Source organism: Sarcophilus harrisii, chromosome 3 (genome assembly GCF_902635505.1).
Source record: "Sarcophilus harrisii chromosome 3, mSarHar1.11, whole genome shotgun sequence".
Lineage (NCBI taxonomy): Eukaryota > Metazoa > Chordata > Mammalia > Dasyuromorphia > Dasyuridae > Sarcophilus > Sarcophilus harrisii.
The window spans coordinates 9,398,477-9,425,227 of NC_045428.1; the positions used below are offsets into that span (position 1 = coordinate 9,398,477).

At 55.1% G+C, this 26,751-nt stretch overlaps 1 protein-coding gene across 1 annotated transcript; it reads right to left on the reverse strand.

Moving 5' to 3' along the window:
- Positions 1-1,207: 1,207 nt before the first annotated feature.
- BOK (BCL2 family apoptosis regulator BOK) lies at positions 1,208-25,951 on the reverse strand. The gene is made up of 5 exons (XM_031957456.1): positions 25,670-25,951; positions 24,709-24,931; positions 20,761-20,889; positions 8,031-8,194; positions 1,208-2,599 (listed from the first exon to the last, which is right to left on the reverse strand). The coding sequence occupies exons 2-5, from the start codon at positions 24,929-24,931 to the stop codon at positions 2,474-2,476; spliced, it is 642 nt and encodes a 213-aa protein (XP_031813316.1). The 5' UTR covers positions 25,670-25,951; the 3' UTR covers positions 1,208-2,473.
- Positions 25,952-26,751: the final 800 nt, after the last annotated feature.

A 26,751-nucleotide genomic window follows, 5' to 3' on the forward strand; every position in this document is an offset into this window, starting at 1 on the left:
TTCTTCATAAAGGCTTAGCCTCCAACCCCTATCCAAGGTCAACCAGCACGTTCTGTGAACTAGGTATTGTGTCAGGTGCTAGAGAGACGGAACAAAGAATGAAAAAAAGTCCCTGCTCTCAAAAAACTTACATTCTTACTGGGCAATTCCCACAGAGCCGACAGTCAAGCATCTGCAGCTTTTCATGCTAATTTTCCTTATAGTTAGACCAAATCCTTATGGCCTGTGACCCCTCTGCTCACCAGCCTTCCAAGTGGCAGCTCAAACGAGATTCAAAGCTGGGCCTTGGCACGGGGGCATTCCCTCCACAAGTAGCTGCCCCCCCCCAGCATGTTAAGTCTAAGATTATGACTTTCCACTCATTCTGTGCTCTAGACCAACTGAATACTTTCCCAGTGAGTGTTTAATATGCTTTTCCAGGCTATTCCGTCCACCCAAAACAATCTGCTTCTGTCTCTCCCTGTTTGCTGGGTGCTTATATATGTGTATATTAAATATACACATTAAAATATAATGTGTATATTACATATATTATTTATATATATAAAATATAATGTGTAAATTAAATATATAAAACCTGTTTATTTGTCCTCCAGTATATGTCTATAGATAGAACAGTGACATATGACTTTTGACAATTTCATTCCCTCATCCCCTCACTCCTCCTCCTCACTCCATCACACACTCTCTCTCTCTCTCTCACACACACACACACACACACACACACAGAGCATCCTTAAATAAGGAAACCTTTTTCAACATGGAAGGCCAGGGGGTAGGAGATAAGGGGGGAAGCTCCTTAGTAGAAGGCTTTCCAGTCTAAGACACTGAAATGGCAAATCCCTCTCCCCCTCCCCACTTCCCAGCGGAATTGCCTCCCACAGTTCTTTCAATCTTCTCCCCTCCCTCCTACTTGGAGGCTTGCCCATAAGTCTCATTTCCAAGCCAGCTTCCAAGAAGCTTTAGGGACTCTGGGAGCCTGCCTGCTCCTGCCAGACCTCTTCCTTCCTAAATTCACTGGGGAAGAGTGAGCGCTTTCTGCCTGAGAAGTTTCAAAGGTGAGTCACGTGTGCCTCTGGCCGACGGAAATCACGAGCATCACGGAGGCTGAAGTTCTCCTGGGCAGACGCTGCCTCACAACAAGACCCGGGAGCAACTCATGGGACAATATATTGGGTGGAGAAGGAAGGGATGACTTCTCTTTGGATTCATTCATTCATTCATTCAATAAACATTTATTAAGTAACTCCTAGAAAAATGAAAATAATCCCTGCCCTCAACGAGCTTACATTCTACTCAGAGACACAAGTTACTCAAGTAAATGCAAGATAGAAGGTAATTTGAAGGGATTAGGGAGTTCTAAGAACTGGGGATCAGAGAGTCGATCAGCAAGCATTTATTAAGCACCTGCTATGTGCCAGGCACTATACTAGGTGCCGGGGTATTAAGAAGCTTCCATTTCACTAAGAGAAGTTCACATGTACACACATAAATAAATACAAAACCAAGAATGAGAACAGTAGCAATGGAGCAGGGAGGGGAGGATCAGGGAAGGCTGGGAAGGAACCCGAAAGGGAACAGTGAGAAGGAGTGCCTCCCTTACATGGTGAACAGCTTGTGCAGAGGCAGAGGTGGGAGATTAGCAGAATGACTAAGTCGTCCAGTTTGGCTGGAGTTTAGAGTGCATGATGGGAATTCATGTGACTATGTCTGACAAAGAAAGAGGAGAAATGTTCCTCCCTCCCTTCCCTGGAAGGGTGGGAGACCATGGGTGCAGAATGTTGCATACCTTTAATTTAACACCAATTTATTTTTCTTAACTGACGTACTTTAGGCAAAGGGAAGGCGGGACAGCTGTGCGTAATTGTGATGTAAAAACAGAAGCCAGGCTGAGAATTTTCTCCAGGCATAGGGAGCCACTGAGGGATCAGTGAGGGAGTGCCATGGCCGGCCCTGGGGTTTTCAGAAGCCCTTTTTGTCTGCTATTTGGAGGGGGGGACTGAAAAGACGAGAAAGCGGAGCAAAGAGGCTGAGTGCAGGGATCCAGGTCGGGGAGACAAGGATCGCTTTAGAGGGAGAAGGCTGACCATTGACATCGAGGAAGGAGCATGTAGGAAGGGGAGACAGCCAGAAGACAGTGGGACGGAGGAGACAGTCCCTGTCTAGCTTAGAGAAATAGGCTGAGCGCTGAGCGGCGCAGGCAAAGCCGGTCCAGCCGCTTCCCAGAATCTCTGAGCCCCCCAGCGCTTGGCACTCGTCCCTGCCGGGGAGGGAAAGGAGATCCTTCAAAAGCTTGTTCCCACGTGGAGAGAGGCGCCCGTTCCCCAAGTGAAAGACATTTTAGAACCAGGCACAAGTATTCCCTGCAGGAGGGAGAAAAGCCCTTTGCTCTGCCCCTCCCCATCACCAGAGTCCAGAGTGCACCAGGACAGCTCGGCTCTGGCCGGGGAAGGGGAGACCTGGCCCCAGGCCTTCATCTCTCGGGGAGCAGGACGAAGAAGATGGCCTTCAGGAAGTGCCCGAAGCTGCAGAGGGCGGCCACGAGCCAGTGAGACCGGAGGCTGGGGTCGGTGTTCACCACGCACTTCATGATGTCTGCCTACAAGACAAAGAAAGCCCCTGGCTCATTTTGGGGTCCCCGCAAGCCCTGGCAGCTGGGGGTGGTTAGAAGTGGGAAGGAGAGCAGGGATGGTCTGCCCAGGGGGATGCTGGGAAACAGCAGAACGGATCCCTTTACAGACCAAATGGATTTGCTGTAAAGCCACCTCAAAAGGCACCTGAACCTTGGGAGATAGTGATCTCCCCGTCACTAGCGGACCCTGTCTCAGGGAGGCTCTAGAGGGAATTCCTGCTGGCGGAGAAGGGATAGAGAAGAAAATACTCCGTGTGCCGGAGACAGGGTGACTGTCCCTCCCTCTGGGGCTGTAGCGGAGCCTGGGGGTCCCCGTTAGAGCCGCCCTTCCCCCGGGGCTGTGAGGGAGGCTGATGGGATGTGAGGGAGGCTGGTGGTCTCCGGTTGGGAGGCCAACAAGAGCAGGACCAGCGGGTCTCTGGGACTCCTTCCACCTCCGAAATCCTGGTGTTCTCAGGCTCCCACCCCCGAACTAGAAGAAGAGTCCCTCCTTCCTCCCATTTAAAACGAGAATGGTGAGGTCCACGGAGGTCACCTGACTGTCCCAGAAGTGAGGCTCCGAGCCTCTGACGCCCGATCCCTGCCTCTCTCGGCCTCTACCTAAGCCTCCAGCAGCTGAGACCCCCCCCAGGCCCCTCCTCCCCCCCGTGGCTGGGCTCGGCCGCTCCGGCGTCTCCACAGCCCGGCAGTGGGTGCCCACGGCTGGCTCCGTGTGCCCCGGCTTGGCTCCTGCGCCCACTGGGTGGAGGCCGGGCGGCAGCTCCTTCGGGAGGAGTCTCTCTGCTCAGGGCTGGCTCCTGGGTGGGGATCCCTCCCTCAGCGGCCGGGAGGCAATGGATGCTGCAGCTGCCCCCCTTCTACCTTCTCTTTCTGGCGTTTGGGTTAGAGCAGCAAGAGCCCCCTCGGTCATCCCACAGACCCTGAATTTGAAACCCGACAAAACGAGCCGGTTGGGAACAAGGGTGACCTCGAACAGGTGACTGTGGCTCTGGCCCAGGAGCACGCATGGGCACCGGACCGCGGCCTTCTGGGCAGGGGGGGCGGGGAGGAAGGCCAGGGCCTGGGGAGGGGTGACAGGAGGGCTTTCTGGAGGCCCCAGATCTTGTCCCCTGCAGGCTGCAGGTGTCACTGGTCCGAGGGATGGAGATAGTGACATTTCTGGTGACCTCATGAGGAAGGAAGGAAGCAGCATTTACCTGGGGCCTGTCATGTGCCCCCCACTGTGCTATTACTCTCCTCTGACAGCTGTGGAAACTGAGGCAGCAGGAGGCAGTGTCAGAAGCTGACTCAAACCCGGGCCTGGGCCCCCACCTCTGGCAGCTTGTGAATGATGCTCAGGGCCAGCTGGCCAGGGAGCCAGAGCCACAAAGGGACCTCTCAGGGGGCTGGGGTCCAGGCACCCTCTCCCGTCCTTTTTTGTTTGTTTTACAAAGGGAGAGAGCAGGGTTAGCTCTCCAAAGGAGCACCCAGGATCCCTGCTGTTCAAAAGCTCCTGGAGAAGCTCTTGCCCTTCTGCTTTGGACCGGCTAGCGCTTCCAAGGGGAGGGATCCCCCAAAGCCCAGGGTTGCTCACTGGAGAATCACGAAGGGATCCCCAAAGCCAAACGGCTGCTCGCGGCTCCGAGAGCAACTTACTGGACCACCTTACTGGTCATGGGATGAGGGGGAAGGGGAGGGCCAGGAAGCAGGTCCCAGGCCCACAGAAGGCTTCTGCCCCGGCCAAGGGACCAGAGGAACTCCCCCGGCTCCCATCATCCCTCCCCAAATTAAAATCAGAGCACAAAATCCAGCTTTAAATGCCAATTCCTCAAGAAAGGGAAACATCATGATGCTATTTCCAGATTTTTTTCTCCTTTTTTCCTGACTAATATTAAGGAGGAGGATCTGCAGAGGCTGGGCTGCCTTCAACTTCCCTGCCCTTTCTGTTCCTGAGATGGAGAAAAATCTGTCTCTGTCTCTTTTTCTTTCTGACTCTGTCTCTCTTTTTAAAGTTTTTTTGTTTTTGTTTTTGCTGAGGCAATCGGGGTTAAGGGACTTGCTTGGGGTCACAGATTTTTTAAGTTTTCAAAAACTTTTCTTCAGGAGGTGCCCTTTGACTGAGGACCGTTATGATACATGGACGTAATTGAATATTATGGTACCATAAGAATTGAGGAACACGAAGAGTTCCCAGAATCCCGAGTAGCTACAGAACAAAATGAGCAGAATCAGGAAAATATGAGACACCTCAACTAAAATCCCCGAAATGGAAAGAATAACAAGAAGTGAACAATCGAAACTGAATGCTGGAAACTTTGAGTAATAGCCCCAGCGGGCCTGGCTCGGTGCTAAGTGATCTCATGCCATCCTCATGGTCCCGATGCGAGAAGAGGCAGCTCGATTCCTTCCTTCCAGAGGTGGAGGACTATGGGTGGTGGAAGACTATGGGCGGTGGAGGACTACAGGAGGTGGAGGACTATGGGAAGTGGAGGACTATGGGGGGTGGAGGACTATGGGAAGTGGAGGACTATGGGGGGTGGAGGACTATGGGGGGTGGAGGACTAGTGGAGGACTATGGGGGTGGAGACTATGGGGTGAGGACTAGGGGTGGAGGACTATGGGGGGTGGAGGACTATGGGAGGTGGAGAACTATGGGAAGTGAAGGACTATGGGGGGTGGAGGACTATGGGAGGTGGAGGACTACAGGCATGAAACCCTGCATACTCCCAGAGGTGGCTGGACTGCTCTAATTCCCTTTTTTATTCTGGGTTCAGTGATGGCTTTCTGGGGACACAAGGGGGACATATTTGGAAATGGAGGCGAAGTAAAAAAATATCTGAATTGAGACAGATCCAGAGCAGGAGGCAGATCTGAACCAACCCGCCCCCTTTCCCTGGGTCACTACCAAATGCTCACAGGGACATTTGAGCCCGAGCCACGGCTTGTGCCGTCTGATGGGCCACGCTCACCCGGCTCTGACCCAGTGACACGTCTGGGTGCCCTCCAGCAGCTCCGGGCCCCCAGGAAGGGGTGCTTGCCCTCACGGAGGCACCGGCAGCAGGCGGCCTTCTCCCTTTCTCCGGCCTCAGAGGCAGGAGGCTGAGGGAGGCTTTTCCCTGCCTCCTGTGGGCAAGCTGCCACGGTAAGCAATATCCCTGGGAGCCACGGGCAGGGCCCTTTGTCTGCCATCCTTCAGCCCTGGGAAGGGCTGCCCAGAGGAAACCCTACCATGAATGGGCAGGGAATTCTCGCTGAGCAGAGGGAAATCCTGGGTAATGACTGGGGTGGGGCCCGGGAGGTGGGGAGCCTGCTCAGCTGCCAAGTGCTTAATCTCTACCCACGCAGCCAGGGGTCAGGGAAGCGGCCTTCCTCGGGGATGCTTCCAGGCAGGCTCGGCCCCTTCTAGCCGCGTGGGAGACCGGGAACCAGGCTCCCCCACCCCAGGGAGAACTGGCCCCGCTGCTCTGGGAGACGGACTCTGGGCAGCGGACCCAGGCCCTCCTCCTTGTGGGCTCTTAAAGCTCTTCTTCTAGTCTGAATGTAACAGAGGTCCCTGATAAGGGGGGCACTTCTGCGTCCACAGCGGGAGAAAGCGCTGGGGAACGGTGGGCCCCCGCAAGCCAGCTCGCTCCCCTCGGGTCCGTGCCTTTCCAGGCCCTCTGCCCGTCTGGGCTTCCGCCTTTGAACTTGAACCTGAGACCCCCTTCCCTGTGACCCCCCAAGACTCAGCTTCTCTGCTGTGAATGATGCTCCTTATGACCAGGCCAGGTGGCCAGGGGTGCGAGAGCCTCCTCCTCTCTCCTAAATCAACCCAACCAAGGGGCCCCTGGGAGCGGCGCCCACAGTCTGGCCGAGAGTCCCTGACAACTCTCTGTTCGCTGATTAGCCCGTGGGCACCTGGGCATGCCGGCAGTGCGTGCAGAGAGCTGGTCTCGTGGGGGAGACCCGGGTCCCCAGCCTGGCCAGTGCCCGGCGCTCTGAGCCGCCCCCGCCTTGCCACAGGGAGCTTCCGCACCTGGAGCTCCCCACGCCTGGGAAATCCCGGAACAGTCGGAACCTTCCCCCCTCCCCACATTTCTGCCCAGATCCGGTCTGGGGCCCTGCCCGGCTGCAGCCCTGCAGGATCTCTCCCTGCCCTGCTCCGGCCCTGCCCCAGGCCCTTCTCACGCCACACCTGGCCAGTGCCGGGGCAGGGAGGGGCCGCCATGCCGGTCTCGAGCCTCCCCTCAGGTCCAGTCCCATCACACGGCCGCCCCTACGCCCTTAACCAAAGCTCCCTCTGGCCCCAAGAGCAAACTGGCACTCAAAGCGAAGCGGCCGGTCCTCTTCCACCTTACTTCCTGCCACCCGCGCCAGACACTATGAACAATGGTCTTTCCAGGTGTTTCCTGCACCCTCTCTGCCGTGGGGCACCTGGGCCCTCCTCGGCTCCCCCTCCCTGAGCCCCCTTCTGGGAGAAGCCCTCCCCAGGCCTGTAAGTCCCCCTCGGCTCCCCCTCCCCAAGTCCTCAGTGACATCTCCCCTTTTGGGAAAGAGGGGGCTTGAAGCCCTCCTCAGCCCCCCCTCCCTGAGCCCCCTTCTGGGAGAAGCCCTCCCCGGGCCTGGGGCCCACGGCACAGACTGTCCCCGACTAGAACTGGATCGTGGGTTTGGAACCAGAGGGGACACCAGTGACCGCCCAGCTGTCTGCACCCAGGTATCTCGGAGAGGGGGAGGGCGGCCCTGACTATTCCACCGGCCCCGACCACACTCCCTCTCACGGTCCTCCCTGCAGGGGTCAGACCCTGGTCCCTCAGGCCGGGGGACAGGAAATGTCCATTTCCCGGCTCAGCAGCCCCGCCTCGGGCCCGGAGAGGAGGCTCTGGAGAGAAGGAAATTCGCAGGCCCCGAGATAATGGCCAGGGGAGAGGGACCCCGCTGGGCCCGGCCAGGGGAGCCCGTGCCCGGGGAGCCACTCGCCGGCCCAAGAAAGGAAGCGCTTGCTTGGCGGAGAAGCTGGAGGCCGAGATGATGGCGGCTCCGAGCACAATGAGCAGCGGCCCGGTACCTGCGCCCTCCGCGCCCTCCCACCAAGCCCGGCACGCTCTGATTGCCTTCCTCTCCACAAAGAAACTAAGCGCAGACACCAGAGCAGGCCCCTTCCCCAGCCTCCTTGGGGCCCCTTACCCAGCCTCCGCGGGGCCCCTTCCCCAGCCTCTGCGGGGCCCCTTCCCCAGCCTCCTTGAGGCCCCTTACCCAGCCTCCGCGGGGCCCCTCACCCAGCCTCCAGGAGACCCCTCACCCAGCCTCCACGGGACCCCTTCCCCAGCCTCCACGGGGCCCCTTCCCCAGCCTCCTTGGGGCCCCTTACCCAGCCTCCGCGGGGCCCCTTCCCCAGCCTCTGCGGGGCCCCTTCCCCAGCCTCTGCGGGGCCCCTTACCCAGCCTCCGCGCCGCTTGAGCCACGTCACCAGCGTCTTCCGCACAAACTCTCCCAGACAGTCCACGATGGTGTGGACCATGGCCGGCTGCGCCTGCCGCACGCAGTCCACGGCCAGCCCCGCTGCCACGGCGTACAGGGAGACCACCTTGCCCCACGTTATCCCTGGAAAAGAAGAAAAGCCCAGGGTTCCTTAGCTCCGGCCTCCTTCCCCTCCCTCCCCGCCTCCAGCTGAGATTTTCCCAGTATCTGTGGAGTTCAAGGAATAACGGGATTCCGGGATGATTTCTTAGTACAGGAAGGAGCTTCCAAGGCCCCTTATTTTAGGGTCAAGGGTCTGGCTCTGACACAGTGGGTGGGACAACTCGTCTCCAACACTTTCACAGCAATAACTCCCATGTCGTGGGGCCTTATGGTCACACCGGGCTTCCTCCCAAATTTCGTCTGAGGCACTCATTCATTCATTCCTTCCTTCATGCAGCATTTATTAAGCACCTACTGTGTGCCAGGCTTTGTGAATAGGAAAATGACGGATTCCTACACGGCAGAGAAGGAAACACAAAACCATGGAAATGAATCATTTGTCCAACGCCTCACGGGTCGTATCGGAAGCAAGGACTCGACCCCTCATGGTGTTCTCTCCACTACTCAGGACTCAGCAAGGGCACTTAGCTGGGGGTCCCAGCCGCCCAAGGAGCCGGTGGACAGAGGTCGGGAAAAGGGATCTACGAACTTTGCTGGGAAAATGACACCTTTTTTCCCCCCTGACCTTACTTTCCTCTGTAATCCTGTAGATATGATTTTTTGCCTCTAAAGGCATTCTGGGAAGGACGGCTTCGGGCTTTCCCAGATTGCCACAGGCAGAGGTGGGGGGGTCCGAGCCACAAATTAGGGGAGCAGGGTCTTCATTCCCGTTCCCTTTCCTTCCTCTCCCCTCCCGCTTTTCTCTGAGGGCACCTCGGGCCCGCTCCCGGCCCTCCCAGGCAGGACTCCCAAGGTCGGCCACTGCCCGCCTCGGGCAAACATTGACCGAGGGCCCCAAAGGCCGGGACCGGGATCCCCTCCCTCTTTCTTCCCCTCGGCAGGGGCCGGCTGGGCAGCTTCAGCTCAAATCTGCTTTTCCCTCAGCTTTTATTGGTTTATAACTTTCCCCAGAATTTACTCTCTTGGAGGAAGCTTCCTTTCCCAGCGCAGACGTTACTCTGAAACTCAGAGCAAGTGCAGGGGGGGAAGGGGAAAGAGGGTGGGGGGCATCCAAGGGGCTTGATCCCAAGGGTTCAGTTATATTTCCCCAGTGCCTAGAGCTGACCTCTCTCTTCCTCCCAAGCACACACACACACACACACACACACACACACTCTCACACACACTCACACTCACTCACATACACACACACAGAGACACACACACTCACACTCACTCACATACACACACAGAGAGACACACACTCACTCACACACTCACACACTCTCACACACACTCACACTCACTCACATACACACACACAGAGACACACACACTCACACTCACTCACATACACACACAGAGAGACACACACTCACTCTCTCACACTCACACACTCTCACACACACTCACACTCACTCACATACACACACACAGAGACACACACACTCACACTCACTCACACACACACACAGAGAGACACACACTCACTCACACACTCACACACTCTCACACACACTCACACTCACTCACATACACACACACAGAGACACACACACTCACACTCACTCACATACACACACAGAGAGACACACACTCACTCACACACTCACACACTCTCACACACACTCACACTCACTCACATACACACACACAGAGACACACACACTCACACTCACTCACACTCACTCTCTCACACACACTCACTCTCACACACACTTTCTCACACACACACACACACACTCACTCTCACACACTCACACACACTCACACTCACTCTCACACACACTCACACACACACACTCTCTCTCACACACACACTCACTCTCACACACACACACACGCTCACACACACACCCACTCACACACACACTCTCTCACACACTCACATACTCTCACTCACACACACTCACACACACACTCTCACACACACACACACTCTCACTCACACACACTCACATTCTCTCTCTCCTCTTGCTGCCTGGAACAGGCCGGGGCCTCACAGCATAAAACCATATGTGGACAGAGGGCTGGAGGCCGGAGCGGGAGCTGTGTTTGGTAAGAGGACAATCAGCAAGCTCATCTGGCTCCCGGCGCGGCTTCCTGTGTGGCCCTCCTGCCCTCCTGGCTCCAGCCTCCTCGGTCTCCTGCCTGTGACCCTGAGAACGAGGGCTCTTTCTCCCTGGAAGAGTCCATGGTCTGGCTCAGGCCTGACCTGGCCTGAGTGGGAAAGACTCAGGAGACAAACGGAAACTCCTCCCCAGGTTTTCCCCCCAAAGCCAATAGGAAGGGGCCCCCAGGATGTCCTGTTGCTGCCCGGTGGGGAGCCTCCGTCCTCATGGCCGCACTTTCCCCCAGATCCATGGGCAGGACCTGCCCAGATGTGCCCCTTGGCAACGTCTCAGGAGTTCTGGGCCTCCCCGGGATGACCCTCAAACGCTGGAACCCGGCTCTCACGTCCTCCTCCTTCCCGGCTCCTGCCCTCGACTTTCCTTTGACAAGAGCTCTCAGCCATGGCCAGCCCCGACCTGGTCCGTCTCCCACTGCCGAGAGCAAAGCCCCAGTGGCTTCTGGGACATGGCGAGCACCTCGAGCTCCTTGCACCGGAGGCGTGGCAGAGTGGGGGCCAGGGAGCCTGGGCTTCGGAGCTGCCTCTGCCTGCCCAGCCCGGAGGAGTCCCTTGTCCTTGCCGCTCTATCATGGGTCAGAAGAAATGAGAGGCTCTGAGGGCCCCTCCCAGGCAGTACATCCTGGGGATTCCCTGAGCCTCAGAGGCGGAGGAGACCTTAGGGATGTCTAGGGCAGGGAGCACCCAGGGTTCAGGGAGTCACCAAGGGCTCAAGGAGCTGCTCAGGGCTCAGGGAGCACCAAAGGCTATAGAGCACCCAGGGCTCAGGGAGCACACAGAGAGCACCCAGGGCTCAGGGAGCACACAGAGAGTACCCAAGGCTCAGGGAGCACTCAGGGTGCAGGGAGCCGCCCAGGGCTAGAGAGCACCCAAGGCTCAGGGAGCACACAGGGAGTACCCAGGGCTCAGGCAACACCAAAGGCAAAAGAGCACCCAGGGCCCCGAGAGCTGCTGTACAAGAGATTAACTTCCCTTGGAAAGTAAACATTCTTCTCATAAATGGCGATGGTGTGACAGCCGTGGAGACAGAGATCTTCTGTTTACCCGACACATCAGCCAGGCACCCAGGGCCGGCCCCCCTTGGAAGGGGGTCTTGGAGAGATCGAAGGGGCCGATTCCGGGAGGCGAGGGCCAGACCTGTCCTGCCCCTTTGACCGGAGCCCCGAGGCTCCCCCAGGAGGACTTGGGCCTTCTCCGTTCTTCCAGGAGTGGGGGACGCCGCCTCATCCTTCCCCCTGCCTCTGGGGAGCCCGGCCAGAGCTGGAAGGGACCCGGAGGCCAGACTTCCCAGCAGCTTCAGGAAAACGCTGGGACCGACTCTGTCTGCCCTCCTGCTTGGGTCTGTTTATCGGGGCCGGGTCTCCCCGTTGGCCCCGGCTGGAAGTTCAGGCCCAGCTCACTGGCCGATCCTTCTCTGACCGGCGGGAGTTCTGACCCTGTTGTTCCAGTCCTGGTTCACTCTGAGGCCCAGCAGCTGCCCCCACTCCCAGGGTCTCGCCCCATTCACACGGACCTCGGAGCAGACCCTGCTGGGCTCAGCCCCCTGCTCCAGACTCCCGAGCCCCCCGGGGCTGAGCCTGCAGGCCGGGGTCACCCTCCTTGGCCCCTTTGCAAACCTAAAAGCCCCGGCCCCGGGTGGAGTTTCAGTTTTAGAAATATCCTCCCTCTGACGCCTAAGCACCCCCGCACGGGCGAACCCCCCCACAAATGGTTAGGCCGGAGCCGAGTCCCGGAGCATCCTGGCCGTTTTCTGCTTAGCCTCCGACGGGCGAATGACGGACGGGGCGTTAGCCGAGGGGACCGTTCGGGCCGAGGGAAGGGAAGGCTCCCGGCAGGACCAAAGCTGGTTCTGCCAAAGGGAACGTGATGTCCACAAAGGCCTTGGGCTCCCACCCTCGGGGGTCTCCGAAGCAAAGCCTGGGGAGCCACTTGGGGTTAGAGCGAGGATTTCTGCTCAGCGAGAAGCGGCTCTGGGGGCAGAGGGGACAAAAGTAACCTTGCCAAGTGGCCGGAAGGGAGCACGGAGGCCTGGAGCATCTCCCCAGCCCCCACTCACCCCCCCCCCCCATGTTCGGGATCTGCTCTCCAGATGGAAAGAAATAGAACAGAGCGGTCGCCCACACTCAGCACCAGGACCCCGGGCTCCCAGGGAGGGCTCATGGCGAGAGGAGCACCATGGGCGGATCTCCTCTGAGTCCTCTAAGACCCTGGTGGGAGCAGGACGGAGCGGCCCCAGGGAGCTCTCCCTCCCGGGGGCTGAGCTTCCAAAAGGGCCGCTCAGCAGAAGGAATGTCCCAGGGTATTCGTCAAGGGATCCCGCGCTGGGAAGCCAGAGAGGGCAGGGCGGCCGTGGAAAATGGGAGTCCTTTAAGCGGAACAGCAGATGGGAGCCTGTGAATCTGGACTCTGGGAGGAGATGCTCCATTCCCCCCGACAGGAATCATTCCCGCTGCTCAATATCTTTTTCAAAATTTTATTTTGCAGTCTCGGAACTGGACGGGACCTCGGGGTGGCTCATTTAACCTCGGCAGCCTCCCCAGCAGGAGGGCAGCCCATCCTCCTGCCCATGGAGGAGAGGTGGGGCCGAGCCCCTGCCCACACGTCCCATCTTCTCCAAGTCCAGTCCCACTCACTCCCTGGAGGCCACAGCTTTTCTTAGACTGAGCCCTGAACGCCAAGAGTCCTCCCGGTTTAATTTGGATTATTCCCGGGCTCTTCCTGGACACGGCTCCAGTCACTCTCATTTACCTGTTATTTTCAGAATAAATTGCTGCCTGAAAGCACTGGCAAGTCTCTTGTGGTTCCAGCTGGCTCCTCTCTGCCAGGTTCAGTATCTGTTTGGGGATCTCCCCCCCTTCCCCCCCTTGCGGGCTAGATGGAGCTGGCCAGGCTGAACATAATGGGACGATTTTCGCTGACCTCACCCAGTAGGCAGCCGGAGCTGGCCAGCAGCAGCAGCCTGCAGGGCCAGGAGCCCTAGCTTTGTTTTGCCCTCAGGGCCCGAGAGATGAGATGGGGAGATTTCCTTTTCTTTTCTTTTCTTTCTTCTTTTTCTTTTCTTTTTTCTTCTTTTTCTTTCTTTCTTTCTTTCTTTCTTTCTTTCTTTCTTTCTTTCTTTCTTTCTTTCTTTCTTTCTTTCTTTCCTTTTTTCTTTTTCTTTCTTCCTTCCTCTTTCTTTCTTTCTTCTTTCTTTCTTTCTTTCTCCTTTCTTTTGCCTCTTTTTTTCCCTTTCTTTCTATCTCCAGGTGCAGCACCCATTTTTCATATGGAGAAACTGAGTCTGAGCAAGAATCCAGTGGGATCGGGTCAAGTCCTCCTCTGGCCCCTTAAAGCTTTTATTCCAGTCATGCAGCCTGGGCATCCTCCCCCGGCTGCCCCTCCTCTCTGTGTCCCCCTCCCCAGAATGGTCGCTCCCTGAGTAACCATCCGCCGTCCTGTGTGAGCAGGAGTTAGCCCAGGCAGCCCACAAGGGTCTGTCCACACCTGCCACGGGCTCCAGCTGAAGCCGGTTTAGAAACCTGTTCCTTCAGGTGCTGGAGAAAGTTCCCTCAGCAAAGGGCAGACAGCATCGTACAGTCCCACTGAGGCCCCGGCGTTTGTGTTTTTGAGCTCTCTGTCCGTCATCCCATTCCTGCTGATGGGTCTGCACTGAGCTGGGTGGTGCGGTGGATAGATCCCTGGGCCCGAGTTCAGATCTAGCCTCAGACACATCCTGCCTGTGTGGCTCTGGAAAAGTCACTTAACTTACATTTGCCACAGTTTCCTCAAATGACAAATGGAAAGAATACTAAGAGTATCCATCTGGCAGGATTTTTGTGAGGATCAAATAAGATAATATTTAGAAAGTGCTTAGTTAGTGCAGGGCCTGGCACACAGTAGGTGCTCTATAAATGCTTATCTCCTCCCTTCTCCAGAATCATGGCCCGCTTTGCCTGTGTGACCAACAGCACAAACAGCAGCTGCTCTGGGCCAATGGTCATCTGGGGTCAGGGAACCCAGCAAACACATCTGAGTGCTCCCTCTGGGAATCGATCCTTTGACCTTGACCATGAGGCTCTGAACATTCTGGTGCAATAACACGTCCAGTAAACACCCGGGCTGAGGTTTTGTTCTCCCAGCCCCCGCTTAAACATCGCAAGAAAGCCGGTCAGAAGCTTGCCCGGTGCCTCGGTGCTTCTCTCCCCCAAGCCCCATCGGAGACCAACACTGGGTCCTCTCTCCTTCCTCCAGGGAAGAGCAAAGGGGGGCCACAGACAGGGCTGGAAGAGGCGGGAAGGACAAAATAACGGCATTCTGCAGCCAAGAGACTCAGGAACACAGGCCCCCTTTGATCCAGTGATGGCCCTTTCCGGTCTGTATCTAAAGAAGATTATTGGAGGAAGGGAGGAGAAATGGCTCCTTGTAGATCATTACAGGCAAAAGCAAGATTATTCGATGATCAGTTCCGATGGACGTGGCTCTTTTCAACAGTGAGATGATTCACCAGTTCCAATGATCTTGTGATGGAGAGAACCACCGGCACCCAGAGAGAGACTGTGGGAACCCAGTGTGGCTCACAACATAATGTTCTCACTCTTTTTGTTGTTATTTGCTTGCTTTTTTTCTTTCTCTTTTTCCCTTTTTGATCTGATTTTTCTTGTGCAGCCTGATAATTGTAGAAACATGTATAGAAGGATGGCACATATTTAACACATATTTGATTACTTGCCGTATAAGGGAGAGGGTGGGCGGAAGGGAAGGAAAATTTTGGAACACAAGGTTTTGCAAGCTTGAATGTTGAAAATTATGCATCTGTTTTGAAAATAAAAAGCTTTAATAAAAAGGAAGGGAAAATTATAAAATATACTTTGCTTTCCTTTAAAAAAAAATGGCTCCTTATAGGTCACGTCCATCGCCAGATGTGGTCACTCTATCGGTTGGGGTATATTTTTTATTTTCACTTAATTAGTTTTCTTTGTTTTGAGGACAGGTTGTGTTCGGGGAATGCAGGGTGGGGCAGAATGAATGATGCCCAGAAAATAGTGATATAAAAACACAAGGCGTGATTAAAACCTGTTCCTTTTAAAAATCAAGAAAAATAAATCCCTCCCCGTACAAAAAGATTACTGGTAGTACTATTCTTCACAGCAAGAAACTGGAAACACAACAATAATAATTACAATTCTTTATATAATGCTTCTGAGCTTGCAAAGCAGGCAACACCCACGACCGCATAACCACCAGAGGCAGAAGATAGAACCCTGAAAAAAAAAGACCTGAGTTCAAATCCCACTTAGTTATGTGGCCCTGGACCAGTCACTTAATTTGTCTCAGTCTCAGTTTCCTTATCTGTAAAATGGGTGTCATAATAGCAATCAACCTCCCAGGACTGCCTGAGGGTAAAAGGAGATATTTTTAAAGCGCCATGTAAATGATGGCTTAGCTGACTAACAACCCCCATGAAAAAAGGCATCTATAATTGGTATTAGTGCCTCTATTTGACAGATAGCAGACTGAAGTTGATAAGAGTCACTTTTCCAGCTGTTTGCAGCAGCCATGAGAGGCTTTCCAGCAGGCAGGGATGCAAAGGGGGCTGAGAAGCACCAAGGCAAAAAGTGCCTTGAGCCATGAGCCATGAGAAAGTGCCATGAGCAAGAAGGGATGCCGTCATGTCCACCAGGATCCAGGATCCACAGAGTCAGGGGAGAGAGAAACAGCTGCAGACTCAGGATCCTGCCGGGGACTGAATCCAGAACAAGCCCCAGACAGCTGGCTGTGTGATTGAGCCCAGAAACAAAGACCAAACTCAGGTCTCATCTTTAGCCCTGCACAAGATGCACCAGCAGGAGAAGGAGACCGAGACCAAAGAGGAGACGTCGGGTGGGTCCCTCGGAGCCTGAAGAACCCCCCAAGGGGCTGGCAGCAAATGAATCCTTCAGCAGGCTACAGAAACTCAGCTCTACACAAGCCAACGGACCCGACTGCCCAGTTTGGACCAAGAGGGTAGCAAACCGACTCTCCCAGATCACACCATTTTGGAAGCCTCCAGACTGAGCTGTGAAAGCAGCAAAAGAACATAAAAGGGTAGAAGCACAGGTCGGAAATACCTCCACCTTGAGCCCCCACAGGTGAGCAGGGCCCATTACTAACAAAGTCCAAAGTCAAGAAATCAGCTGGAAGAATGAGTGAACGGAAAGAGAACCCAATCTTTGCGAGAGACCGATGGCAGGGAAGAAGACACAGGGAAGACAATGATTCAAAATATCTATCAGCAAAGACTCAAAGAAAATTACAGATCGGGCACAAGCCCAACAAGAATTCCTAAAGCTATGGGGGGAGGAGGGAAGTATCATCAACTTGGCAGAAAAGATAGAAAAACCTACTGAAGAAAATAGCTCCTTAAAAATTAGAATGGGGGCAGCTCGGTAGTGCAATGGATAGAGCACCAGCCCCGAAGTCAGGAGGACCTGAGTTCAAATATGACTTCAGACACTTAACACTTCCTAGCTGTGTGACCCGGGGCAAGTCACTTAACCCCAATTGCCTCAGGAAAAAAAAAATTTAGAACGGTTAAGTGGAATGATTCCATGAGACATCAAAACCCAATACAGACAAAGTCAAAAGATTAAAAAAAAATAGAAGAAAATATCAAACATCAAACAGGAAAAATAACTGACCTAGAAAACAGATCAAGGAAAGATAATTTTAAAATAATCAGACTGCCTGAAAGCCATGATTTTTAAAAAAGGCCTAAACATCCTAGTTTAAGAAGTTATAAAGGTCAACTGCCCAAATCTCTTAGAAGCAGAGGGCAAAGTAGAAATGAAAAGATCCCCTAGTCACCTCCTGAAGGAAATCCCATACTTAAAACTCCCAGAGAAAGGAAAAATACCTCAAGTATCCAGGAAGAAAGAACTGAAATATCAGGAAGTCAGTCAGCACCCCACAAGATTTTGCAGTTACCACCAAACAGAAGGCTTATAATATGTTATTCCAAATGGCAAAGGACCTAGGAATATTACCGAGAATAACCTACCCAGCAAAACTTAGTACAGTTCCACAAGGAGAAAAATGAATAATTAATTAATTGGAGGATTTTCAAATATTCCTGATTAAAAAACCCAGAGGTTAATAAAAAAAAAAAATCTAACATTCAAACACACAGTAAGTACTCAAGCATAGAAAGGTAGATGTGAGTGAAAAATTAAAAGAGACTAAACAAGTTTAAAATATTCAATTTCCACATGGGAATATGAAACACGTAATCCCTCAAAAACTTTATCATTGCCAGGCATCTTAGAGAGCCTAATTAGGCAGAAGGCCGGGATGTGGCTCTATTATGTTTAGATAATCTCAAAAGAATAATGGAAGGGTGGAGGAAAAGTAGGCACTGGGAGACAGTGGAAGGGAGAAGCATTTCTATTTGTTACCCACAAAACCCACAGGAAGAGATAGAAAAATTCCATTCAAAATAATTATAGACGATATAAAATATTTGAGAGTCTACCTGCCAAAGCACACAAATCACTTCACACAAAGAAAGACTGATCTAAATTATTGAGAAATACTAATTGCCTTTGGGGAGGCTAAATCAATATAATAAAAATGAGGATATTCCCTAAAGTGATTTACTTGAATGTCAAACTAATCAAACTACTAAATAATGACTTTATAGAGCCAGGAAAAATAATCTGAAGGAACAAAAGGTCAAGAATACAAGGGAATCGATGGAAAAAAAAAAAAAAGAGAGAGAGAGAGAGAAGGAAAGGGAACCAGTAGTACCAGATCTCAAGCTATATCAAAAGGCCTAATCACTAAAATAATCTGGTACTGGATGAAATATAGAGAGGCTAGTCAATGGAACAGATTAGGTACATAATATATAGAAGTAAACACAATATGCAGAAGAATACAGTAAACCAGTGCTTGATAAACCCCAAGATGAAAGTTTACAAGCTCCAAGAACTACTTTCTTTGAGAAAAACTGGAAAGCAGTTGAACGGAAACATGGACACATGCTTCATACCATCCACCGAGACAAGCTCCAAATCAGTGCATGAATTTAGACAGAAGGGGTGATAGAAACAAAGAAGTGAAGCAGAAAAGAAATTATCTGTCCGATTTATGAATAAGGAAACGTTCAAGAGATAGAGAGGTTTGCAAAAGCTGAAATGAACAATTCTGATCACATAAAATTTAAAAAAGATTTTGTACAAACAAAACAATTGCTACTAAAATTAAAAGAAAAGCAGTAAACTGGGAAAAAAATCTTTGCTAGAAGTTTCTCTCAAAAGTCTCACTTCAAAATCATATACATATATATTAATAGAGAAAGGGGGAAACACATATAGAGAGAAAGAGAAAGAAAATCAAATTTCCAAGAATAAGAACCATTCTCCAATTGATAATTGTTCAAAGGGTGTGAATAGAGCTATCCATAACCAAATTAAAAATGCTCTAATAATTAGAGAAATGCAGATTGAAACAAAACTCTAGCAACAGATCGCAGGGAAGAACTTGATTCCTATTGGCAGAGAAATGTCCTCACCTGAGAGTTTGCTTCCTCAACGAAGCTGCAAGTCCAATATCTCTCCCTATCTCCCTGCACATCTTTTTAAGTACTTTTATTTCTAAATACTTAAATACCTATAGCAGTGGCAGGAGGGGAAGAGAAAAATAAGCATTTATTAAGTGCTTCCTATGTGCCAGATACTGTACTAAGTGATTGACAACTATTATTGCATTTGCTATCAGTAGCAATCCTCTCCGGTAGATGCTATTATTATACTCATTTTACAGATGAGGAAACTGAGGCAGAGTTAAGTGACTTGCCCAGGTTCACACAGCTAATAAGAAGCTGGATTTGAACCCTGGTTCTTCTGACTCCAGAGCCACTGGGTGCTTCCGGGTCAAAATAAACCGCATTAAATGCCCAACAAGGCACTCCTCAAGCTCTGAGCACAACTTTGCACAAAAGTCCAGACTTTGATGTCGGTTTGTCTGTCTGTCCCTGTCTGGGTCGTTTTCAGTTAACGTTTTAACGTTCAAGTGTATGTTTCCCATTCGCCAGGCAGCTTCCCATGAGAAACAGAAAAACTGGAATAAAATCAAGCCTGCAGAAACTGCACGGATTTTGTGCCAACACTTTCCTTTGGGGGGATGAAGGCTATGGATGTCGCAGGAATCGATGGGTGCTGTTCACCCCCCCCCCCAGCTTGTCCCCAAGGCCGGGACCTCAGTGAGAGCCCAGGGATGGCTCAGGCTGCCCCGGACCCCGAGGGCCGCACCCCTGCTAAGGCGCCCCCATCACTCCCTGAAGATGAGCAGAGGGAGCCCAGAGAGGCCCCCTGGGAGCTCTGGCCTTGGAGGCCCATTCCAGGCATTGGCCTCTGCTGGCTCGGGCTCCTCCCAGAACAGAAGGGAACTGCAGATGTGGCTGGGGGGCCGTGGGGCGGGGGTGGGGAGGGGTGGGAGGTTCTGCTGGCCAGCCAAGCTGTTTCTCAGCTGCTGGGGCATTTTTAACTCCCCCTGGGAAGCAGAGGGGGCTCCCAGTGCTTCTGGCTGCCTTTTAGGCTCCCCAGAAGGGAGCCCAGGGGGCTGGGGCCCACCCCAAGGCAGGAGGGGCCGCACATCTCCAAGGGCAAAGTTTTGGCATCTACAGCCAACCCTGCGCCAGAATTCACACTGAACAGGACAAAGTCCGCGTATCGCCTCATCCGCGGGTCTGGCTCTTCTAAGTCAGCCCCGGGTCGGGCCAAGAACTGGGCCTTCCTGCACCCCCTCTGCCCTGGACCAGAGCTGCAGAGTTTGTGCCCCGGGGCGGCTGCAGCTTTCGAACTCGGGCCTCGGGACTAAATCCCGGCGGCTGGTGACTGAATGCGCGTCCTCCTGCCTCTAGCGGGGCTGCACCAGTCGGAACCGAGCTTCGGGCCTAGTTACTGAATGTTGGAGGCGGGATTTGAACCCGTCCCTGAGCCCAGAACCCTGTCCCCCGAACCGCAACAGTTCTCTAACCCAATCGGTGCCATTTGTTTGGGAAAGAGCGGGGCAAAAACCATTCCTGTGACCCCACTTTCCGTCCCTTTGGCTCCCAGAGCCAATGGCCCCGACGCCCCCAGATCATCTCCTCTAATATGGGTGGGGACTCTCCATTTGCATTTGTATCCCCAGGGATCAGCATAGTGCCTGTATACAATAAGCGTTTAATAAATGCTTGTGCAATCATTTACTTCACACATTCACTCATTCATTCATTTGTTCAGGAGCGGCTCCCAGCCCCCATGAGAGAGCTTGGGGGTGACCCAAGGGACCGAGGAGGCGCCCACGCAGGGGACGCTCCTTCCCCTACAACGGCCCGCCTGCGGGTGCAGGAAGATCCCCGGTGTTGGGCCGGGAGATCCCACAGCTGCCCCCGCCTCCCGCCCTCCCCGATCCCCCCTACCTGCCGCGAAGATCTGAGTGGCCACGGCCAGGAAGGCGTCGGTCACCACGCTCTCCGACTGCAGGGAGATGTTGAGCTGCCGGGCGATGTTCCGGTACACGTTGGGCCGGATGTACTCCAGCTCATCCCCTGCAAGGAGACATGGGGGGTGAGGACCTCAGCCGCCGGGCCTGCTACTTTGTCATCCCAAGCCTTGATGGTCCCTGCCGTCCCTCTAACTCCAGCTGCCAGAGCCTCCAGTGGGAAGAGGGTACTCTGGGGGGGCCCAGAGCTTTCCTTCTGTGTCCACCCAAGCTCCCCCTGAAGGGCATGGAAGCCTCCCTCTCACTCATCCAGCATGAGAAGGCCCCAGACCAAGACTTCCCCCACTCCTCTCGCCCCCAGATCTAATGAGAGGGGACCCCCCACACATACACCATAGACTCTGCTAATCTGACCAGCAAACCCCGCAGGGTCCAAGGCCAAGTGGGCCCATGAGGAGAACCCCAAGCAGAGCCGGGAGGTCAGGTTTTGAAGGCGGAGTTCATCAGAGCCTGGTGGCCTTCCGCCAATCCCTTAATCCCTCTGAGCCTCAGTTTCCCCATCTGTAAAATGGGGGTCTCAGGAGAGAGCGCCCCAAGAAGGAGGAGGAAGTGTATGTCCTGTTTCTGAAGCTCTTCGCCTAATGCAAGGGATTCTTGGCCGGATACAGGCGGGCTTAGCCTCTCCCTCCCCACTCGGAGACTCTGAGTCTCTGTCTAGAAATCGGGAGTTCTTCATCTTTTTTGGGGGGGCAGGGTCACAGTTGCTTTTGGGGGGGTCAATGGAAGCTTCTGGATGGAGCCCTTCTCGACATCATGATGCGAAATGCATTAAAATAAAAGGAAAGTTTGAGTTAATGAAAATAATGTCTCTTTCCCCCCATTGGAGCTCACAAGCCTTCGGTGGCCTCCGTCTGTCGCCAGAGCCCTTGGGTTCGGGGGGAGCCCGGGTTGAGCCGGATCCGCAGCTGCCCCTGCCAGGACAGTTTTCTAAGTGGTCCCTGAGAGCCTTTGTGGACCCCCCTCCCCAGCAGGCCGCTACATTGCTGGTTCCCTTGGAACTAGAGGGACAGGGGCATCGTGGGTGACGGCAGACCTTCGGGGAGCTTCCACCCCCCCCCCAATCTGTCGTGTTGCAAACGTGTGAGATCTTGCTGTGCTCTCATGGTTACCCATCACAGAGAAAGCTGGGCCGGGGAGTTGCTGGATTTGAATCCGCCACCTCTCTGGGCCGCATTCAGGGCTCCATGGAAGCCACCAGGGGCCTCCGACTTCCTCATTTTTATTGATGCTAATTGAGTGTGTAATGAAACAGTCTCGGGTTCGAGCCTGTGATTTCACTGGTGTGGGAAGCACCTAGATCTAGAAACTCGGCATCTGTATCAGTTACGGTAACGGGAAGTCTTCCTGGGTGTCGGGCAGGTAAATGATGCGCTCAAGGTGACCGAGGCAGGACCTGTCCCTGAACAAAAGTCTTCCTGACTGAGGCTGGCTCTTGGAAAAAAGATTTTTATTTATTGTATTTTATTTTCTGAGGCCATTGGGGTTAAGGGACTTGCCCAGGGTCACACATCTGGGAAGTGTTAAGTGTCTGAGACCAGATTTGAACTCAGATCCTCCTGACTTCAGGGCTGGGGCTCTAACCATTGTGCCACCCAGCTGCGCAAGAAGAGATAATTTCTGCCCCTTTTGGGGGAGCGTCAGCTGACAACATTTCTCCGCACACTCCTACATAAAACCAGCGTTGCTGGAGCCCCTGTAAGTTCACCAGGGGCTGGATCTGCAGACGATATTTCAGCGAAGTGTCGCAATAACCTGGTGTGTAAGTAATCTAAGTATTGCCACCCTGTTCTAGATGGGGAAACTGAGGATTCGGGGTGTTAGTGGGAGGATTTGAACTCGGGCTGCTCTGGAGCCATTCCGCAGGTACAGACCGAGCCCTGAGAGCGCCACAGGTGGGGGCCGAGGGATTGCTAGTCCTGGCCCTCGTGGGAAGTGCGGAGAGTTTGGAGGGAATCCAAAGGAGAAAACGAGAACAATTACAAAGCCTAGAAATAGACCCTGGGAGAAAAAGTTAAAGGAAGTGGGGTCATTTCACTTGGGGAAGGGGTGTTGGCGATAGTGAGTGACGGCCGAGGGGCAGCTGGGGCGAGAGGAAATGGGCTGGAGGGGCCGGGGGGCCCTTCCTTCGGACGCTGGGGAACTCTCATCTTTCCTTTCCTAAGTGCCCGAGAATTCCCAGCTGCAGCATCTGGGGGGGGGGGGGACTGGGAGCTTCCTTTCCTGGGGAGTCCGAAAAAAACCCCAAAACTTCTCTGCCCCCCTCCCGGGGCCTGCTCCTGCCAGGCCCAGAAAGTGCCTGGAACAAAGTAGGCTCATGGATGCTGATTGGTTGATTGATTAATGGAGGGCCCCTGGTCCAGGGAGTCCCTCTGGCCTCAGTGCCCCCAGCGCAGCTGTCAGGCGGCGAGTCCAAATCCAGTCTCAGATCCCAGCCCTGAAGTCACGGGGACCCGAGTTCAGATCCCACCTCAGACACTTAACCCTTCCTGGCGGTGTGACCCTGGGCAAGTCACTTAGCCCCAAGTGCCTCGGTGAGATTCCAGGCAGACCCGTGACCCTGGGAGTGCCTGACGCAGCTGATGGGAAGAGAGAAGATAAAGGCTGGCAGATGGAATCTCTGTCCCCTGCGGAGCCCTCTCTGGGAGTGGGGAGTGCTTGATTCTCCGTCCTAATTCTATCCCTCTGATCTGTGCCTTCTGCTCTCTCTTCCCCCTCCCCCTCCGGTGGGTGTGTGGCAGGCACGGGCAGCCACAGATGCCGGGCCTGGGCCCCCAGATCAAGCAGGGGCTGGTCATGAGGACCTAGGCCTGGATTCTGAGCCAGGGGGGAGGAGCAGGTAGGCAGGAGTGCCAGGGGAAAGGCCCGAGCTCCGTGGCACTTGGAGGAAGCCTGAGCAAGGCCTGGAGCCTCCACCAAGAGGCCCAGGCCATAGGAAGTGCTTAATAAATGCTGGTTGGCCAATCAATATTAAGTTCCTACTGTGTGCCAGGAATTATGTTTGGTGTATAAGTGCCTAATAAATGCTCGTTGTTCAATTGATATTTAAGTTCCTACTATGTGCCAGACACTGCTTGGCATTAAGTGCTTGATAAATGCTTGTTGGCCAATCAATATTTATTAAGCTCCTACTACTATGTGCCAGGCTCTATGTTTGTCATATAGGAAGTACTGAATAAACGCCTTTTGGCCAGTTGATATTTATTAAGCTCCTACTATGTGCCAGGCAGTATGTTTGGCCTGTAAGTATGTAATCAGTTTTTTTCAGCGCCTCCTGTGTGCCATGCTGTGCTAAGCTGTGTGTGATGTGGTTACTGAGGCCCCCTCCCCTGCCGGTTGGGTGCAGAAGCAGCTCTGTTGACAGGGGAGAAGCCGCCAGTCCCTGCGCCTCCTGGGAGCGAGGGCCTCCCCCTCCTGCCCGCCCCGTTGTCACAGGCCAGCTGGGCAGCTGGGCACACACAGGGTGCCCGAGGGGGAATCCTGCCCTCTTACAGTAACTAGGGCTGAGGGGCTTCCCTCCTGCTCCTGTCTTCCTTGTCCCAGGGCTCAGCCCTTTCCCTCCTGCCCCCCTGATTCCTGGTCCCCTTTAGCAGCTGTGACCCAGCCCCTGTGACTCCAAAAGTGGCCCGCTTGGTTCACATGCCAGCAGAGCCAGACCCGTCCATCCCTCCGGAGCAGGGAGATGTCTTCCCCCCATTTCACAGAAGAGAAAGGCGGGGAGGATGTTCCGAGTGGCGGGTGGGCAAGAAGCGGAGGCTTCTCCCAGCCCCTGCGGTGGCTGTCGGCGGGCCAGGGCAGCGCGCCCATTGCTCAGATTCCCCCTCCTCCCCCCTCCTCCCCCGGCCCCGCCGCGGCCTCCCCCACTCACCCAGACGCAGGAGGATGCTGGAAATCTCGGCCAGCTTCCCCCCGGGCGTCGGCGCCTTGTACTCGGGCTTGCTCCAGCCCAGGCCGGCCCGGGAGAGCCGCGACTGGATGTATTCCCGACACAGCGCTTTGGCCTGGGACACCAGCTCCTTGTCGGTGGGGGAGCGGTCGAACACCTCCATCACCTCCGCCGCGAACACTGACGAGCGCCGCAGGACCTCCATCTGTGGGGGAGAGAGAGCCGCTGGCACCTGGGGGCACCTGGGGGGCGCGGGCACTTCGGGGGGGCTGGCACCTGGGGGCGTTGGCACCTCGGGGGGCGCGGGCGAGGGGCATCGCGCCCGCGGAGGTGGGGCCTGGGCCGCTCTGCGCGAGCTTCGCGCTCGGGGCGAGCCCGGGACGGCCCCTCTCACCCCACCCTCTGTGATTCATCGGGCTCCCTGTCCCGGGGCTCCCTCCGAGTGCCGGGACCAGCTAACCTAGAAGCAGCGCGGGAGGGGCCGGGGAATCCCTGAGGACGCGGCCGGGGGGGGGGGCACGGAGGGGAGCCCCTTCGGGAGGAGAGCTAGGAGAGGGAAGGCGGGCCCCCCTCTCCCACCTCACCCCCCCGACTTCAAACAGAAGCTAGCGCCGGGTCAACTCGGTTCAAAGAACAAAAGTCCGGGAACCGGCCCCGCGGCCCTGGCCCGAGTCCCGCAGCTGCCCGGGTGGCCCCTGGGAGCGCCGGGGACAGATGCCACCCAGTAGCTGGCCTTGCAGCAGGGACCCCAGCCCCTGGCGGCTTCCCGACTCGGGCTCTTCTCCCGCGTCCGGCCGGTCTCTGGGGTTACGGGGACGCAGGTGCGATCCTGGCCCCGGCCGGGGGAGCCCCGGACTCCTCGCAGGGACGAGGTGGGGGCTCCAGGCTCTCAGCCCCAGCTCTGCCCCCCCCCCCGGCCCCCGCAACGCGAGCCCTGGCTCACCTCTCAAGGTGCATCTTTTCCCCGCCGGCCAAAGAGGAAAGGTCTGGGTTTCAGCGGCTCCTCCTCATCTCCTTCCGTTCCCCCACGGCCAGCGCACACACGGCTCCCGTCCGCTCCGCGCTCTCTCGGGCGCCCCGGGCCGCCCTCCCGGCTCTCAGCGCCCCTGGACCATCTCAGGTCCCCGCGGCGCGCTCCTTCCCTCGGAGGGAGATCCCCGAAGGCCGGGCGGCGGGCGGACGGACGGCTCAGACAATGTCAGGGAGAGAAAGCCTTCTAAGGAAAATGAAATGAGAGGAGGCGGAGCCACAGAAGTCGGTTAGAAGCCGAGCTCCCCTTTCTTCTCTCTCTTAAGGAGGAACCAGCTAGTTCTTGTGATTGATTAAGGAAGAATGGCTCGGGGGTTCGGGGGGGGGGGGGCGAGCGGCACCTGGAGCGGGCCCGGCCTCCCGGCCCACCTTCCCCTCTCCGAGCCTCAGCTTCCTTTTCCTGTAAAACCAGGGGCTGCCTCGGGGGTCCCTGAGGGCTCCAGACACAGAATGGGGGGGGGCTCAGAGCCCAGCTCTAGGGGCCCACCCTTATCCGGAACGAGGTGGGCTGCAAGGCTGAGCCAGAAGGAAGCGCTGGTTCGCGGGGGAGCCAGGGGCCCAGCCTGGAAGGTGGGACTTTGTCTGACTTGGAGGCCGATGAGTACCGCGTTGTTACACCTGGAAACCCCCACGGGAGAGGGGGAACAGCCAAGGGCCGGCCTCCCGTGGGAACCTCGGACACGGCCCGAGCACTTCATCCCTGTGAGCCTCACAGCAGGGGAGAGGTGCTAGTATATTCTCCCCATTTCACAGCTGAGGAACCCGAGGCAGCCGGAGCGGGAGGGACTTGCTCAGCATCCACGGCTACTCAGTTCTTTGTGACTCCAGATCCAGAGAGTGAGTGTAAAGGGGAGGCCTCTAAGGAGAGAAACTGAGGAAACCCCAGTCTCAGACCCAAAGATGAGGGACATGGTGCAGTTACTGACCAAAACATGATAGATTTGGGGGGAGTCACAGAGGCACAAAGAAAGGGACCAAAGCAACGTCTCCCTCAAG